General features: G+C 40.4%; 1 protein-coding gene across 4 annotated transcripts; it reads left to right on the top strand.

The window, feature by feature from the left end:
• The first annotated feature begins 375 nt into the window (after window positions 1-375).
• On the top strand, window positions 376-14,497 carry si:dkeyp-68b7.12 (rho GTPase-activating protein 30). 4 transcript variants are annotated; one of them, XM_042219073.1, is made up of 14 exons: window positions 376-455; window positions 1,013-1,392; window positions 3,466-3,568; window positions 3,669-3,813; window positions 3,904-3,986; window positions 4,704-4,811; window positions 5,128-5,246; window positions 5,343-5,514; window positions 5,689-5,786; window positions 6,156-6,233; window positions 8,249-8,908; window positions 9,753-9,865; window positions 10,006-10,622; window positions 11,655-14,497. In XM_042219073.1, exons 2-14 carry the CDS (start codon window positions 1,305-1,307, stop codon window positions 12,985-12,987), a joined length of 3,717 nt encoding a protein of 1,238 aa, XP_042075007.1. In that variant the 5' UTR covers window positions 376-455; window positions 1,013-1,304; the 3' UTR covers window positions 12,988-14,497. The 4 variants fall into 4 exon arrangements, with proteins under 4 accessions (XP_042075007.1, XP_042075006.1, XP_005918159.2 ...); XM_042219072.1 differs by having other exon boundaries at window positions 8,249-8,956; XM_005918097.3 differs by having other exon boundaries at window positions 9,657-9,865; window positions 11,655-14,496.
• The last annotated feature ends 101 nt before the right edge of the window (window positions 14,498-14,598 follow it).

The following is a 14,598-nucleotide window of genomic DNA, read 5'->3' as shown; positions in this document are numbered from 1 at the left end:
AACTCCGGTGATAATTCTTGAGCCCCTATGTGATACTTTGCTGGTACTTATATTTATATTTATATTTATACTTATATTTATATTTATATTTATATTTATATTTATATTTATATTTATATTTATATGTAGCAATGATGTAAAACTGTTAAAATGGAAGAAAATGTAATCAGATTTCATCCCTCATCTTTAAGGTACGTTCAGATCTACTTATTTCAGTCAGGGTGATGGAGCTCGGCCCACAGAGAGACAAACGCAGCGCATGTGAGGGAAATAGATGAACTGTACAGATACTATGAACTGATTTCCCTACTCAGCAGAGGCGGAGAAACACAGGGCCAAATACAGAGAGAAAGCACAAGAGAAGGAGAGACACTCAGGAAGTTAAACAGGGGAAGTTTAGTGGTTTGTTGCGTCATCGTTTTATGCTGCTACTTGTGTGCCGATGCAGAGTGAAGGTAGGAACACTTGTGTTCGCTTTTTAATTTGTTTGTTTCCTCACATTTAAAGTCTTTCCAAAAACGTGGACCGATTGGGAGGGTGGTGGATGATAGGAGAGTAGCGGCAGGTGTCAGGAAGATGGAGAGAGTGGGGAGAGAGTTTGAACGTCTCTGTGAATCTATATGTTCAGTGCTCGACTTCCGCTGAAATGAGAACAGGGCCGCGATGGCCCTGACATGAGGGCAGGGAGGACAGACCGGGCTCTGTAGTGAGCGTAGTCCTCAGGCAGGAGCGGAGATTAGAAGCTTAAGTTGGTCCACCACCTCAGAGAAACCTTGTAGCATGATTGGAGCGAAACGTTCAGGGGCTCTTTTCAGTGAATACGAGAAGTACAGACGCAAGGGTGTGGCCTTTCATTCGAAAATAAATTGAGTGCATCAGGGGGAAGTGAAGGCGTCATATGCAAGGCGAGCGTTCAGTGCAGTTTGTTTGATTTTGACTGTGAGATTGTTCATTGTTAAAACGTGAAACTGCTATATCCACAACGAAACCGTTATCATTTCTGCTTTTGCAGGGAGGAAGACACAACAAAGTATGTCCTAACGCTCGATTTTACGTGACAGCCCCAATGCAGCGCAGCTCACAGAGGAAACAAGCTGCACCTAACAACATGCACTGAAGCAAAGGAAACAGAAGCAACAGCAGCACAGTCAAACCTCTGAAATGTGCAACGTTTTATCAGAGTCATCGTCACTTTAACCATTTTGGTCAACGCATCCAGAACAGACAGTCAGTGAACCTGACCGTCACCAGCAGGGTAGAGGGGACCAGTCTGAATGTGAGGTGAAAAGAGAAGACAGGAAGAGATGAGGAGAGTTCGAAGAAAAGGGGGCAACAAAGAGAAGGTGTTTGGATGTGATCTGTTGGAGCATCTAAATACCTCTGGTCAAGAGGGTAAGTGAGCAACCCTGACTAGAAAACATGTCCTGCTCTTATTGTTGTTTTCTGCACTTGTCATAGTTTTCTTCATTGCATTAAACACCATCCTGCAGAGATAAATCATTTAGACATGGGTGTCAAACATCAGCAGAAGTACCGTTTATACCATGTAGATGAAACATGTCATAGAAGTGTTACTAAACTGAAGCAACCTGCTATTAAGCACATTTCATGGGATATTTCTCATGTTTCTCAACTCTTTAGCATCTCACTCTGCAGTAAAGTGCTTGCCTATGCTTTTTTAAAAAGCATAGGCAAGGCCAACGTTCAGATTATGACTTTGCTTGTCAAACCACACCAGGCTGAGTCAAACATTTGAAAAAGTCTTAATCATTTTATAATGTGACCCCGACTGACTCATTGTGGGCAAAGCGTGGGACATCGCAGGGCAAATTACTTTGGGGGTAAGTAAAAAAAAAAAAAAGGTAAAGACTTTTGGGAAAGTGTTCTGGCACTGATGAGACAAAGGTTGACTTTTTTGGAAGAACATCAGACCAGCAGTCATAAGTGGGCATAGTGTGACGGTCTGGGGCTGCTTTGCTGCTTCAGCACGACTTTCTGTAACTGATGGAACCATCTCTTTACCAGAAATGCTCAAGGAGAACGTCTGGGCAACAGCTCATGCCCTAAACCTCAAACAGAGTTGAGCTGAAAAGAAGGACAGTGATCCAAAACACCAGCTAGTCCACCTCTGATTGGTTTAAAAAACTCCAAAATAATGGTGTTGGAGTGTCATAGTGAAATATTCTTTAGCATGACCTTAAACTGGCCATTCATGCTTGAAAACCCTCCAGTGTGGCTTTATTAATTCATCCTGTAAACATGAGTGAGCCAAAATTCCTCCAGAGCAAAGTGAAAAACTCATTGCAGTGATCACAAATGTTCATTGCAGTCGTTGTTGCCAAGGGTGGCAAAGCTAATTATGAGGCTTAGGGGACAATTGAACAATGAAATTACAATTTAAAAGCTGCATTTTGTATTTATTCAGGTTGTCTTTGTCTAATATTAGAATATGTTAGATAATCTGAAACATATAAAATATAACTGTGACAAATATGATCAGATGGGGGCAAACACTTTTTTGTGGTACTATAACTGGAGAAACAATGATTTTTGCACTTCAGCTTCTGTTTTATTTTCTGGTATTTTAAGATTTTAGCAGGGATGCAACACATTTCTTGTCAGTAATGTTTCCACTTACATGAAATAAACAAAAAAATATTGGACATAATGTCAATTAAAGGGGATGAAAGGACGAGGACGGTATCTGCTGTGCGCCTGGCCAACTTAACCGTGACCCTTAGAACAGAAATATTCCTCTCAGGGATCCATGTAGTCTTTGGCACTTCTGTGCTTCAAGCTAAATGCCCACATGTCAACAATGACAAAGCAAACATAACTATTTTAAGCAGACAGAATATTTGCTGTGTTCACAGTCATAGTTTGGTATGCTAATTTTTCTCACTATCAATAAGCAAAGACAAAACAACAACAAAGCTGTGGCTGAAATCAGTTTCATGTTTGTATTTGTCAAATCTCAGTATTACAGAAATGTACTTAAAAATAACCTGTTCAACTACCACAATATAAGTTTTATATATATAGTATAAATGGTGTGGTGACTTTGACCCTAAAATAAGTTTTTAAAAAGGTTTTTAACCCTGGAAATTATATTCATTACAACAGTCTTTCATAGGTTTTGATCGAGGAGTCTTTGAGTCATATGCCTGATGCTCTGCATGAACCTCTAGATGTCAGAGGATCATTATCAATAAGATCCGTGGACCAATTGAAACCGGCCAAATTTTCATGGTCAAAAGTCATCAGTATGCTTTAGTTATAAAATTATAGATTTGATAGACTTATTGACTGTATATGTACCGAATTTCCAGAATTTCCCTTAGGAACCAACCAGAGGGATTAATAAAGTTTCATCTAAATATTTGTATCTAAAGATGACAGATTGAACATGTTCCATGCTTTTATTAGGCCAATATCCAGGTTATTCATTTGAGTCTTCTTTCACAGTTCCACTGGTGCTGCGATGCTGCAGTGAGTTTGTGGAGCATCATGGGATTGTTGATGGGATCTACAGGTTGTCTGGAGTGTCATCCAATATCCAGAAACTCAGGTAAAATGTCTGTGTGTGGTCAACCTTTACCTGTAAATAAACAATATAATCCATATATATTTTAATGGATATTCGATTATGTTATTATCATTCAAAACAGGGGTGAGTTTGAGAGTGATGGTAATCCTGAACTGAACAAGGATTTGTACCTGCAGGACATCCACTGTGTCAGCTCTTTGTGTAAAGCTTATTTCAGAGAGCTGCCCAACCCTCTGCTCACATATCAGCTGTATGACAAATTTGCTGTGAGTATCTCAGACATGCGAAAAAAAACAAAATAAAATCCTTGACTGGTCTACAGGCATGAAAACAGAAAATAACACATATCCTAACAGGAAGCTGTGGCCATCCAGCTAGAGGAGGAGAGGCTAGTAAAGATTGGTGATGTCCTGAAAGAGCTACCAGCACCTCATTACAGGTACAACCCTCTGCATCCCAATGACAGCCACTTTTACTATATAATAACCTGTATTTCTGCACAGAAGCAGAGGGCATCTCCTTTTATTTCTCTCCAGTAACTATCACAACAGATCAGCTCAATTTTATTACTTCACCAGAGATTAGTAGGCTTTAGTAAATTCTTCTATATGTAGATTTTAGTTCACTGCCACAAGGAAGACATGTAGGAAAATATTACAAAACTGTACATTTACAGATAATAACACTGGACCCCGTGAAGCTGCTTAATTAATTACATATAAATGGGCTGAACTGGCAGACCAGAACCTAACTGCACGGTTTTGGTCCGCCATCATCCATCTATTATCGTGGGGTAGAAACATAAGCACAGATGCCGACACTCTTCTCTCCCTAACCACCTCGTCCTCCAGGGGCATGCAAGGCATTCCAAAGCCAGCCAAGAGAGCGTGCCCTGGGTCTACCCTGGGCTCTCATTACAGTTCAACATGGCTGAAATACTTCACTTAGTTGGATCACACAGTCCAAAAGTCCAGTACAGTTACCAATTAAAAAGTAAAGAACTGACCAATAACAGTATTTCCTTTATGAAAACCACCATTAATCCCACATTTACAGATGATAATATTGATTATTACATGGTTGATGTGTAAAATAATACTGTTTCTAACAAGGCTGCAGATTTAAAAGCTGATCATGTATCATGTGTGTCCTACAGGACTCTGGAGTTTCTCATGCGTCATCTTGTCAGAATGGCCTCGTATTCGTCAGAAACCAACATGCACGCCAGGAACCTGGCCATTGTCTGGGCCCCCAACCTGCTCAGGTGTGTTAGTGAAAAATCAGTGTGTCTCAGATATGTGCTCTTGTGAACTGAGGGATACACTACCTGCTTTCATTCTGAGGGAAAATACTATATATATAAACTGCTGAAAGTTACTGTAATTTTAATTTATATTGTATGCGATTCAATAACCTTGTATCGTGTACCGCTGCCTTTGCTTACCTGTTCCTTGTTCCTTTTCTGCTTCACTTTGTTCTTCTGTTGTTTTCATCCATTCCTTCTTCTCCTTTAGCACATAGTCATGTCTTGCAGTTGTGATAATCAATCAGTAAACCAATCTATGAATCTGTATGAAAAGGTCTAAAGACATTGAAGCGACGGGATTCAATGGCACTGCGGCCTTCATGGAGGTCAGGGTCCAGTCCATCGTGGTGGAGTTCATTCTCACACACGTCCCTCAGCTGTTTCCCGATGCAGGTCAGAACACAGATGTGCATCCACAGACACTCACGTGCAGAGAAAGACGATAAACTTATGTACCACTGCTTAAAATCTTTCCTCTGACCTCTTCAGACATATCAAACGAGAGAAGGAAGTCCCTCCCATCCCCATCAGCATTCCCCAACACGGAGGAATGTCTATTCCGGCCTGTTCCCACCCCAGCTTGTAGCTATGGGAACATCAGTCCAGGAGATGGTCCACTTCCCATAAGACCTTACCATGCCATCATTGAAGGCACAGACAAGTGAGTAAACCATTTCTTTATCTGGGTCACCATTACTGTCCGTTATACACAAAATCTTAGTCGCTTACACTTTTTAGAGTATCAGGTGAATGAACAAGTGATGCTTGTATGTTAGAAAATAACATTTCTTTTCATATAAACTTCTTGCAAATGTGCGTGTCTTGCTCGCCTCAGGAGGAAAGGATCCCTTAAAGGCAGGAAGTGGATGTCCATCTTTAACATTGGAGGACGATTCCCGGATCCACGGCGAAAACACAAACCTTCAACCAAAGGTACAAAACCGTCACATAGAAATGAGTCACATCATTTATTCCTACTAAGTTAATTTCTCCTTTTCCATAAACAGGTTTGCGTGTTGACAACTTTATTCTCTTTGGTTTGTTTTCTAATTTCTTCTCACTTTTAGGAAATAGTAACATTTAAAATGACATTCAAACTCACATATTCTTAAATATAAATATTTAAAAATGTAAATATAATTTGTTTGTGTTTTGGCACATTTTATTAATGTACTATTAGAAAACTGTTGCTGCTGGCTGCTGTTTTGGACATCAGTTTTAAGTCTCCCATAGATCAGTTCCAACAGCTTCTCTCTATATATTATCTCACTTATCTTAGAAATAATTTTTATATTTTTTCAGCTCCAGAGAAAGAAAGGCCTGCTCTGAGACCTGCAAGAAGCATGGACTCCCTCAGCTCCCCATCCTATCCAAATGAAGGTATCGTCTTCTGAAACATTAAAATGATGAATTTGTTACTTAGAAAAATAATTAAATGCAGTAAAAATGTTAAGAAGTAAGTGAATTTCATATTTATTTAGATATAAACTCTTCTATAAAGAATTTGAAATGTTGATTTAATTTGTTTGATTTGATTAAGCTGTAAGACGCTGAGGTTTGTTAAAATGTGAACTCACAGTGCTTACGTATAAGAAGAAAATGAGTAGATAAAATTTCATTTAAATGCATCTGGTGATAGTGAACAGCTGACTGTGAACTTCTTCCACCGTCACCACACAATAGAGTTGAATGGAGTTTGTTTTCTAATGTCTTGAAGAAAAAAGCACTTTTACATGCCATTTCGTAAAGTCCCGCTTTGAAGCAATTAAGCCATCCCCATCTCAGTTTTTGGACTGTGCTGGTATTTATATAGTGCTTTTAATTTTTCTAGTCTTACTGATGTCTCAGAGTACTTTACCAGCAGTGACTACAAGTCATATTTTGAAGTAAGAAGTGACCACATTTACTAGCGGTTTAACTACAACCACTAGCAAGAATGGCTAGCTAGAAACATTTATAGACTGCATCAGTGCAATGCAAAGAGTGACACATGCAAATTAATCTTAAGTAGCACAAAGTAAAATGCTAGAATTTAACCCAGTCTTGTGACAAAATGTAAAATCCATTAACGTTTATAGACACCAGCTGATTCGTTTTTTCCCATGAGAGCTAGCGTAAATTTGAAGCTAATGTACAGAGTGTATCAAAATGAATCATTCAGTTTGGAGAAGCTATGTTTTTTAAAGTAATGGACGTAGAAACTTGCGGTAAATCTTAAAATATTATTAAGGTTTTACATACAAAACAGCGCTTTGCACATCATGTTCTACCTACATTTTGCCTCCCCACCCATAACCTTCATTTAATTTTTAATTTATATTCTAACATCTGTAGGCATTTAGTATATATTCTTATTTAGTGTATTTACATAGAGAAATATAGATTATATATACTGTAAATACTACATATTCTGTTTCTGTATCAATGACACCAAGACAAATTCCCTGTTTGTGTAAAAGCTTTGCAAAAAACGTGATTCTAATTCTGAAAATTTACAGTGTTCAAAAGTGCTCCACTTTGAGCAGGCCATATGTCCATGCGATAGTCAAACTTGTGCCATACTTTTATGAGCATGTCTGGAGTCACTGCTGTTGTTAATATTTAACCTACCGTACACCATGTGGAACTAACAAATCTCTAACAAACTCTTAATAGAGCAGTTAAAATAAATGTCCTAAAATACCCATTGGCACCACCAATCCCTAAGTCTCCAAATGTGGACTTTTTCTCCACTTAAACAAGAGAAATGATTTTTTGTACCTGGAAAAAATCCCTACATATAAGATCGTTTGGAGTAAATGAAAACACAACACAAAATACATGAATGAAGTTGGTATCAGACATACACAAACTCATGTTTGAAAAACAGAAGGTAGAAATTTAACACATCAAGACCTCCCCTCTAATATAAATACAAATAGAATGAATAAGTATGTGAACATAGAAATGGGATATTTGTGTACAGGAAAGACACGATTATTTTACAAACTGCTGTGAGAATATTTTGCCACACTGGTGAAAAGTATACTTTACTAGATTTTCACTTGTCAAACCTGGAGCACAGACCTTTTGTGGGTTTTTTTTTTAAAAATACAAGTAAGCAAAAAGAAAGCCACATCATTAGATAAGCTCAAAATACTCCAAAAAGCACCAAAAGCACAAATACAGTCAAGAGGTCATGGTTCAGTCCAGCCCAGTGAAATTAGTTGAGATCAAGTCAGTGCCCAAGGTGCACAGTCGGGTGTTTCAACATGGATAATCATGCATAAACTTGATTCTGTCAATCTTGGAGGATTCATTGTTGATTCAAATTATTGTTTGCAGATAATATCAAAATTTAGACTCAACTTTACCTTTCACTTAGGCTAAACTCTTATTTGTCATTATATTTTTAGGTACCAGGCGTCCTGGCCAGCGCCCTCCTTCCACCAGCATGTCTCCCCTTGTCACTACCACCCCTCAGGCTGTCTCTGAGCTCCCAGTATCTTCAGGTGGATTAGGTGCCAGTGAATATGCTGTGACCTACCGCAGGGGAACAGGGCTAGTAAGCGGTGGTGCAGGCGTACAGGGTACCTACACAGCTCTTGATCCAGAAGGTTTAGGATTAGCAGGCAATGATACTGTCCAGTCCAGATCTCCAGGAATATCCACTAAAGCTGGTCGGAGAGCAGCCATGCACATCACAGGACCCACCATGGTTACTGTGCCACTACATATCACCTCTAACCTGGCTTTAGGGGTTCTTCAAGGGGGCGGAGCTGACAGGATCATACAACGTAGAGACAAAAACGGGGGTGACAAGGCGGGAGCAGAAAAGGCAGCGAAAAAGGTAAGCAGAGTAATGGAATGGAATGTGGAAGAAACCAAGAAGGAGGAGGAGGAAGTGAAAAGTGAAAAGGAGAAAAGCAGTGCAGAAGACGTGGAGACGACAGAGGATTCGGTGGCAGCAGGTGGTGCTGAGGAGAAAACGGAAAAAGGAGCAGAAGAGAAAGGAGATGAACCTAAGAGACAACGAGCCAAAAGCCTCCTGTCCAACTCAGAAGAAGATAACAAAGGTGATGCCAAAAATGCTGAACAAAATGTTGAAGATGATGAATATATGGGTAATTTGAACTTTTTTATTACAATGACCACTTTTTCTTACAAGGACTGCAAATAATAACTGTTTTGCACATCAGTTATTGATTTTCTGGTTCAAATTTAAACGTTTTAGCTGCTACTACAAAGATTTCTTTAAAATTTGGTACAAATAGTCAAGAGCGCCGGTGCACCTATCGAGGAAACACTCCCAGGGGGACTAGTGACTTTTCTCTTTGTTGACTTTTTCTAATGTAACCCTGAGTTTTAATGTGGTTTTATATAAAATTCCACAAACAGTTCTGCTAAGTTTCATAAACGGGTCAAACGTTTGACCTTCAACTTTTTCGATGGTGACCTTTAACAGGAATACCAAATACCTGCCAATCTGACTTCTGTATGTGTTTTGTGCAAATTACCACATTAGGGTAATCTGAAGGATGACATCCATTCAGCTGCACTAAGTCTTTTTTGCCCCAACCTTTGACTATAGTCTTTTAAAATACTTGAGCATTTTTGTTTTTATTTATTTCCTCCAAGCACATTTTGAGAATCAGTCAAAAAATAAGCCCAATAATCTTACGCTTGTATTTTCCCCAGAAATTAGTTTTTTCTCTTTGTTTTTCTGCAGCTGTTTTAGAATTAAACTATTGCAAGTACAGTGCAACAAATGAATTTTACTCAGTCGTGAAACTCATTAACTCATGATCGTTGTTTCATTGACAGAAATGAAAGTTAGTGAGACGTCCGAGCTTCAGCCAGAGGACACTCAGCATGAAGATAATGGAGAGTTCAATGCTTCTGATGTTCTCAACTCAACAGAGGTGGCAGGCGACAACCAGAATATGTTTGGCTACATTCAAGACAACTTTGAATTCCTGGACCAAATGGACTGCAGTGGAATGGACCATATGGACTGCAGTGTCTCTTATCAGGTGTGTTTTTTATGGTTGCAAATCTTTCTTAGCACATAAGAAGTTGGAGGTTTGCAGAAGAAAATGGTTATTTGCACAGGAGCAGTATTACGCTGTATTTGTGAAAGCTTTGTAATGTGGTTCCTCTTTTTTCCCAATAGGTGCAGGAGTTCTCTGTTGAACCTCCTTGTCACTCAGACGATGAGTATGAATCAATGGCTCAAGTTCAGACTTCTCCTTGTCCTCCAGAGCCACAGTCACGCCTGCGTCCAGGCCCTCAAAGTCCCAGCGAGTCAAACCCACACAGACCGCTCAGTCTCGACTTGCACAGTCGACACACAAAATCCCTCAGCCTGCCTTACATGACATCGCCTGTCCACGGACCGGATGAGTCTTCATCTGAAGACGAGGCTATGGGGAACGACATTGGTGATAACGAGTACAGTAGCGAGGAAGACGAGAGCATGTTCGTTAAAAGCCTTCCACCGGATTTCTTTTTGAACACAATCTCTGGGTTGGAACCAGAAGCTGATGGAGAGGAAAGTTCCCCTCATGATAGCGTTTCTGTGCATTACATAGAGAGCTCTGAAGAAAGAGACTGCCAGTCACTGAAAACTGAACATTCGGCATGTACAGAAACAACTACGGGAGAGCGGGAGCAGGTAGAAGTGAACGACAGGGAAGATAAAAATGGACTGGATGAAAAGGAGATGATAGAAAAACAAGAGGAAACTAAAGTTCATCAGGAAGGAGACCAGCTGGAAAACGACGTGCAAAGGTGACAATTGATTACAATCTCAGATTTTAGTATTTATCATTATAGTTACCATGCATGTGCATTTTTGTCTTAATCTTTCCTGACTGGCAGACAGAAAAAGCACAACAACAACTATTTTATCTGTTATTTTACACTAACAGTGAGTCAGAAAACCACAACAGTGTGTGTGATTGTAGCTTAAATGTTTGATGTTTAATTAGAATGTGACCAGGTTCTGCACTTCCTGTCTGACATATGATGTTTGAGCATCTTTCAGTTCGTTATTTTGATTTTAAACTCGCCTTATTGTTTTCATCTTTCTCTGCAACTGGGTCCAGCAACCTAATAATCTGAATATACCCAGACAACAGTCAGCCGGTGAAACCTTTAGACTGTAATGACCCAGATATTTCCCTCAGGAGTTTGAGAAGGCCAAACAGAAATAGAATGGAGAGTGAACAGGCTATTTGACCTTACTTATGAGAAATGTTATTCCACATGAATGAGAAAGATGTAAATAGTGCTAGCATGCTTAACATATAAACTTGAAAAGGTTTACATGTCAGTTATGTTTTTGTGGCTGATTTTGGAGAAGAAACCGAACTGCACGCTTTTCAAAAGACACTATAATCACTTCACTCTTGTTTTGCTGTGGTGTTTTGTTTTCCAGTATCCTGTAGTTAAGTTGTGTGGTCACAGTGGCCACTACTTGGATGATTTGAAGGCTAATGCCTGAAACCTGTGTGCACCCCCTGGTGGAAAAAGATTAAAAGTACAGTGTGGCAGATAGCACCACATGTCCTTCCCGTCCCTCCATTAGAAAATCATAACAAACTGAGGAGAATTCTCTTTTGATACATTAAACTTTGTGTCATCAGCTTGAGAAATGCTACAAGAATAAACTGCTACAAGTTTAATTAAATCAGGAAGAAATATTAAATAAGAAGCTCAAAATTAGAGCTCAAAAAATTCTATAAACAAACGTTAATATGTCTTAAAGTCTCACTTATATTGTACGCGTCTAAACTGTTTTTGTCTCTTAACTATCTGCAGCAGAGAAACAGAGGAACATCTGGATATTATGAAAGATACTGAAAGTGAAATATCCTCAACAACCTGCTGTACAGAGTTTCCACTGCCAGTCACCGAGGACGCTGACGAATCCAGCACTGTGGCTGGCACGAGCGTTGAGGAGGTGGAGGAAGTAGTTGAAATTGCTCACAGCGATTGTCCATCTCAGGAAATGATGAACCAGAAAGAAACTGAATCAACAAATCATACCAGAAGCTGTAATGGAGGGGGTACAACAGAGAGAGACAATAAGGAGGGTGAGAATGGTGTGATATGCAATGAAATGGAGGACATGTGTGAACAGTTTGTACTGAAAATAGAGGAAAGTGATGAGAGAATGAGGGAAGAAACCTCAGAGGGAAAAGCTGACAGAGAACACGACAGTAGCAATGAGCAGGATACCCAAATCTGTGGGACACACAATGACATTTGGGAAGAACTTGAGGACATTGTATCTGAAGTGATAGAAGATGAGGAAAAGGCGCAGTCTGAGAGGGAGGGTGATGTTGGGCAAGAACATTTGGTAAAAGATGAACAGGACGAAGAGCACGGATCAAAGGAAATGGTGGAAGACGACAAAGAGGAGGCGAAGAAGACGGAAGGTATGATAGAAGTAGACGGTGAACCAGTGGAGACTGCTGAAGGAGCGCTAACAAGTTTAGAAATGCAACAAGAGTTTAACGAAGATGAGACCCAGAGAGAAACTCATGAGAAGATGGCCAGCAAGGAAGACTCTCAGGAACATGTCACAGCAGAAGCGTTTTCAGATCAGCCAGAGAATGAGAGCGATGGTAAACAGACAGCCGATGAACAACTTGAAACTGCGCCAAGTGAAGATAACCAATTTAAAGAGGTGGGCTCTGATATGAAAGAGGGAAGAGAGAGTGAGAAGAGTGACGGCCCCTTAGAGGGTGTCGGAAGCACGCTGGTCTCCTCACAGCCGAAGATCTACCAAGTTAAAGCCGTGCCGGTGGTGCCTCCGAAGCCGCAGCACTGCAGAATCACCGCCCTGACCATCCGACAGCAGCAGCAGCAAAGAGAGAGAAGAGACGGCGACAGAGGGAGAGACAACACGCTGAGAGTCCCAGGAGAGCAGGACAAGGACGGAGACCAGAGCGACGAGGGCTCTGAGAAGAAAGAGAGTCCAAAGCTCAGGGGAGATAGCCGGGAGAGAGAGGGGAGGAGGGACAGGGCCGAAGTCAGAAACAGTCCCCTCAGCATGTGCTTTGATGAGGCTGTGGCCATTGCAACCATGAGGAGAGAGAAAGAGAGGGTGAGAGAAGGAGAGGCGGAGGCAGACGCGCTGGGGAAGTGACGTAGAGGTTTGAATTGTACAAACTAGTTTTCCCCACACAGAGTTAAAGGCTGTATTTTCTTATATAGAGGGGTGAATTTATTCCATTATACATTACAGCAACAGCAGCCCTGCTTGTGTAAGGCAACTGATTTAGCCGTTTCGGTGTTTCTTTGTAGAATGCATAAACTCGACGTGCAGTCATAACCGATAGTTTTCTAATATAAATATTGTTCAAGGGAAGATTTGTTCTCCGTTCATTTACCAGAACAGAATAGACCGCTGAGATGATATAAAGGGAATCAGATGCGGGGGTTGGATTTACGCGGTCAGCATCTTGAATCCTGATATTAAGAGGAATAAACTGAAACAGATGACAAACACTGAAGTGCTGCTCCAGTGTGACAAACCACCTGGATGAACTGCTAGAGTCTGGGTTGCTAATCTAAAAGTAAAAACTATTCGCATTGAATACACTCCCTGTTACACTCGGTGTTTGCACGAGTAACGAGTTTTCTCTCTCGTTACAGAAAAGTGTACATAAAAATAGAGGTTTGATGCCAAATACAAATGTGTTTAAAAAGATGCATAGACTATATCATTTAGCAGGAATATGATGTCAACAGATCCAAAGTTGTTTTGCATTGTGTGAATAAAACATGTTTTCAATATGCTGTGTTTTCTTCAATCCTTCTTTATTTAAACTTTATCAGAGCAAACAAAGTGTTGGTGCTGAAGCTGAAGTTATAAATAGCTTTTATTGTTACGTTATAAAAATGCTGCTGGTATTTGCTTACATCTTCAGGATGTTAACTGACAGATAAACTGAAGGTAAATACAAAAAAATCATTAAAATAACTTCTTCAAGCTTCAAAAATCACTCGAAAAATAACTCTACTTCCTTTTCGTTGATTACACCGTCTCTTAAACATATATCGCACATCACTACCATCTTGTTAACCTTCATTTCACTCTTGCTGCTATCCGTGTGTCACACATTTTCTTTAAAAGTTACTTTTTTCTTTACAAATCACCCCCAACGCTCCTCTTCACCTCTCTTGTGCACTGTTCATTGCTTTGGATGGTTGGCCCCTTGCATTTATCCACCTTGCACTACCTTTGCTCCTTACATATTCACCTTTTTCTACCTGCCTCCCTCTCACTCACACACATGTATTCTGTTTTGCTTCTGTAACCTGAAGCTGACGGTCTTTAAAACAAAAGAACTCATAATAGACTTCATAAGGCACAGACAGGTCCATTCCCCTCTTATTATAAAGGGAGAATGGTTGGATTCTGTCTCCATCTTTAGGTTTCTGGGGACTCACATCTCCGTCGATCTTATCTCGACCCACAGCACCATCGCCTTGATAAAGAAGGTCCAGCAGCGGCTGCACTAACTCCGCGTCGTAAGGAAGAATAACCTGAACCAGAAGCTCCTGCTAGCGTTCTACTGGTCCTCAGTGGAGAGTGTGGACTCCAACTATCTGGGTGCAGTGGCCACAACTGACAACAAGAAGGATGAGCAGAGGAGAACCAGGGCAATCACAGGTGACCCCTTGAATCCCACTCACTACCTGTTTGACCCACTGCCCTCTGGTCGACACCTCCAGACACAAACAGCTTCTTCCT

The sequence above is a fragment of the Haplochromis burtoni genome, unplaced genomic scaffold (genome assembly GCF_018398535.1).
Source record: "Haplochromis burtoni strain Fernald_Lab_line unplaced genomic scaffold, NCSU_Asbu1 Contig_27, whole genome shotgun sequence".
In the NCBI taxonomy this organism is placed as follows: Eukaryota; Metazoa; Chordata; class Actinopteri; order Cichliformes; family Cichlidae; genus Haplochromis; species Haplochromis burtoni.
The sequence above is the reverse complement of the archived record's forward strand: the minus strand, read 5'-3'. Positions and strand labels throughout refer to the sequence as shown.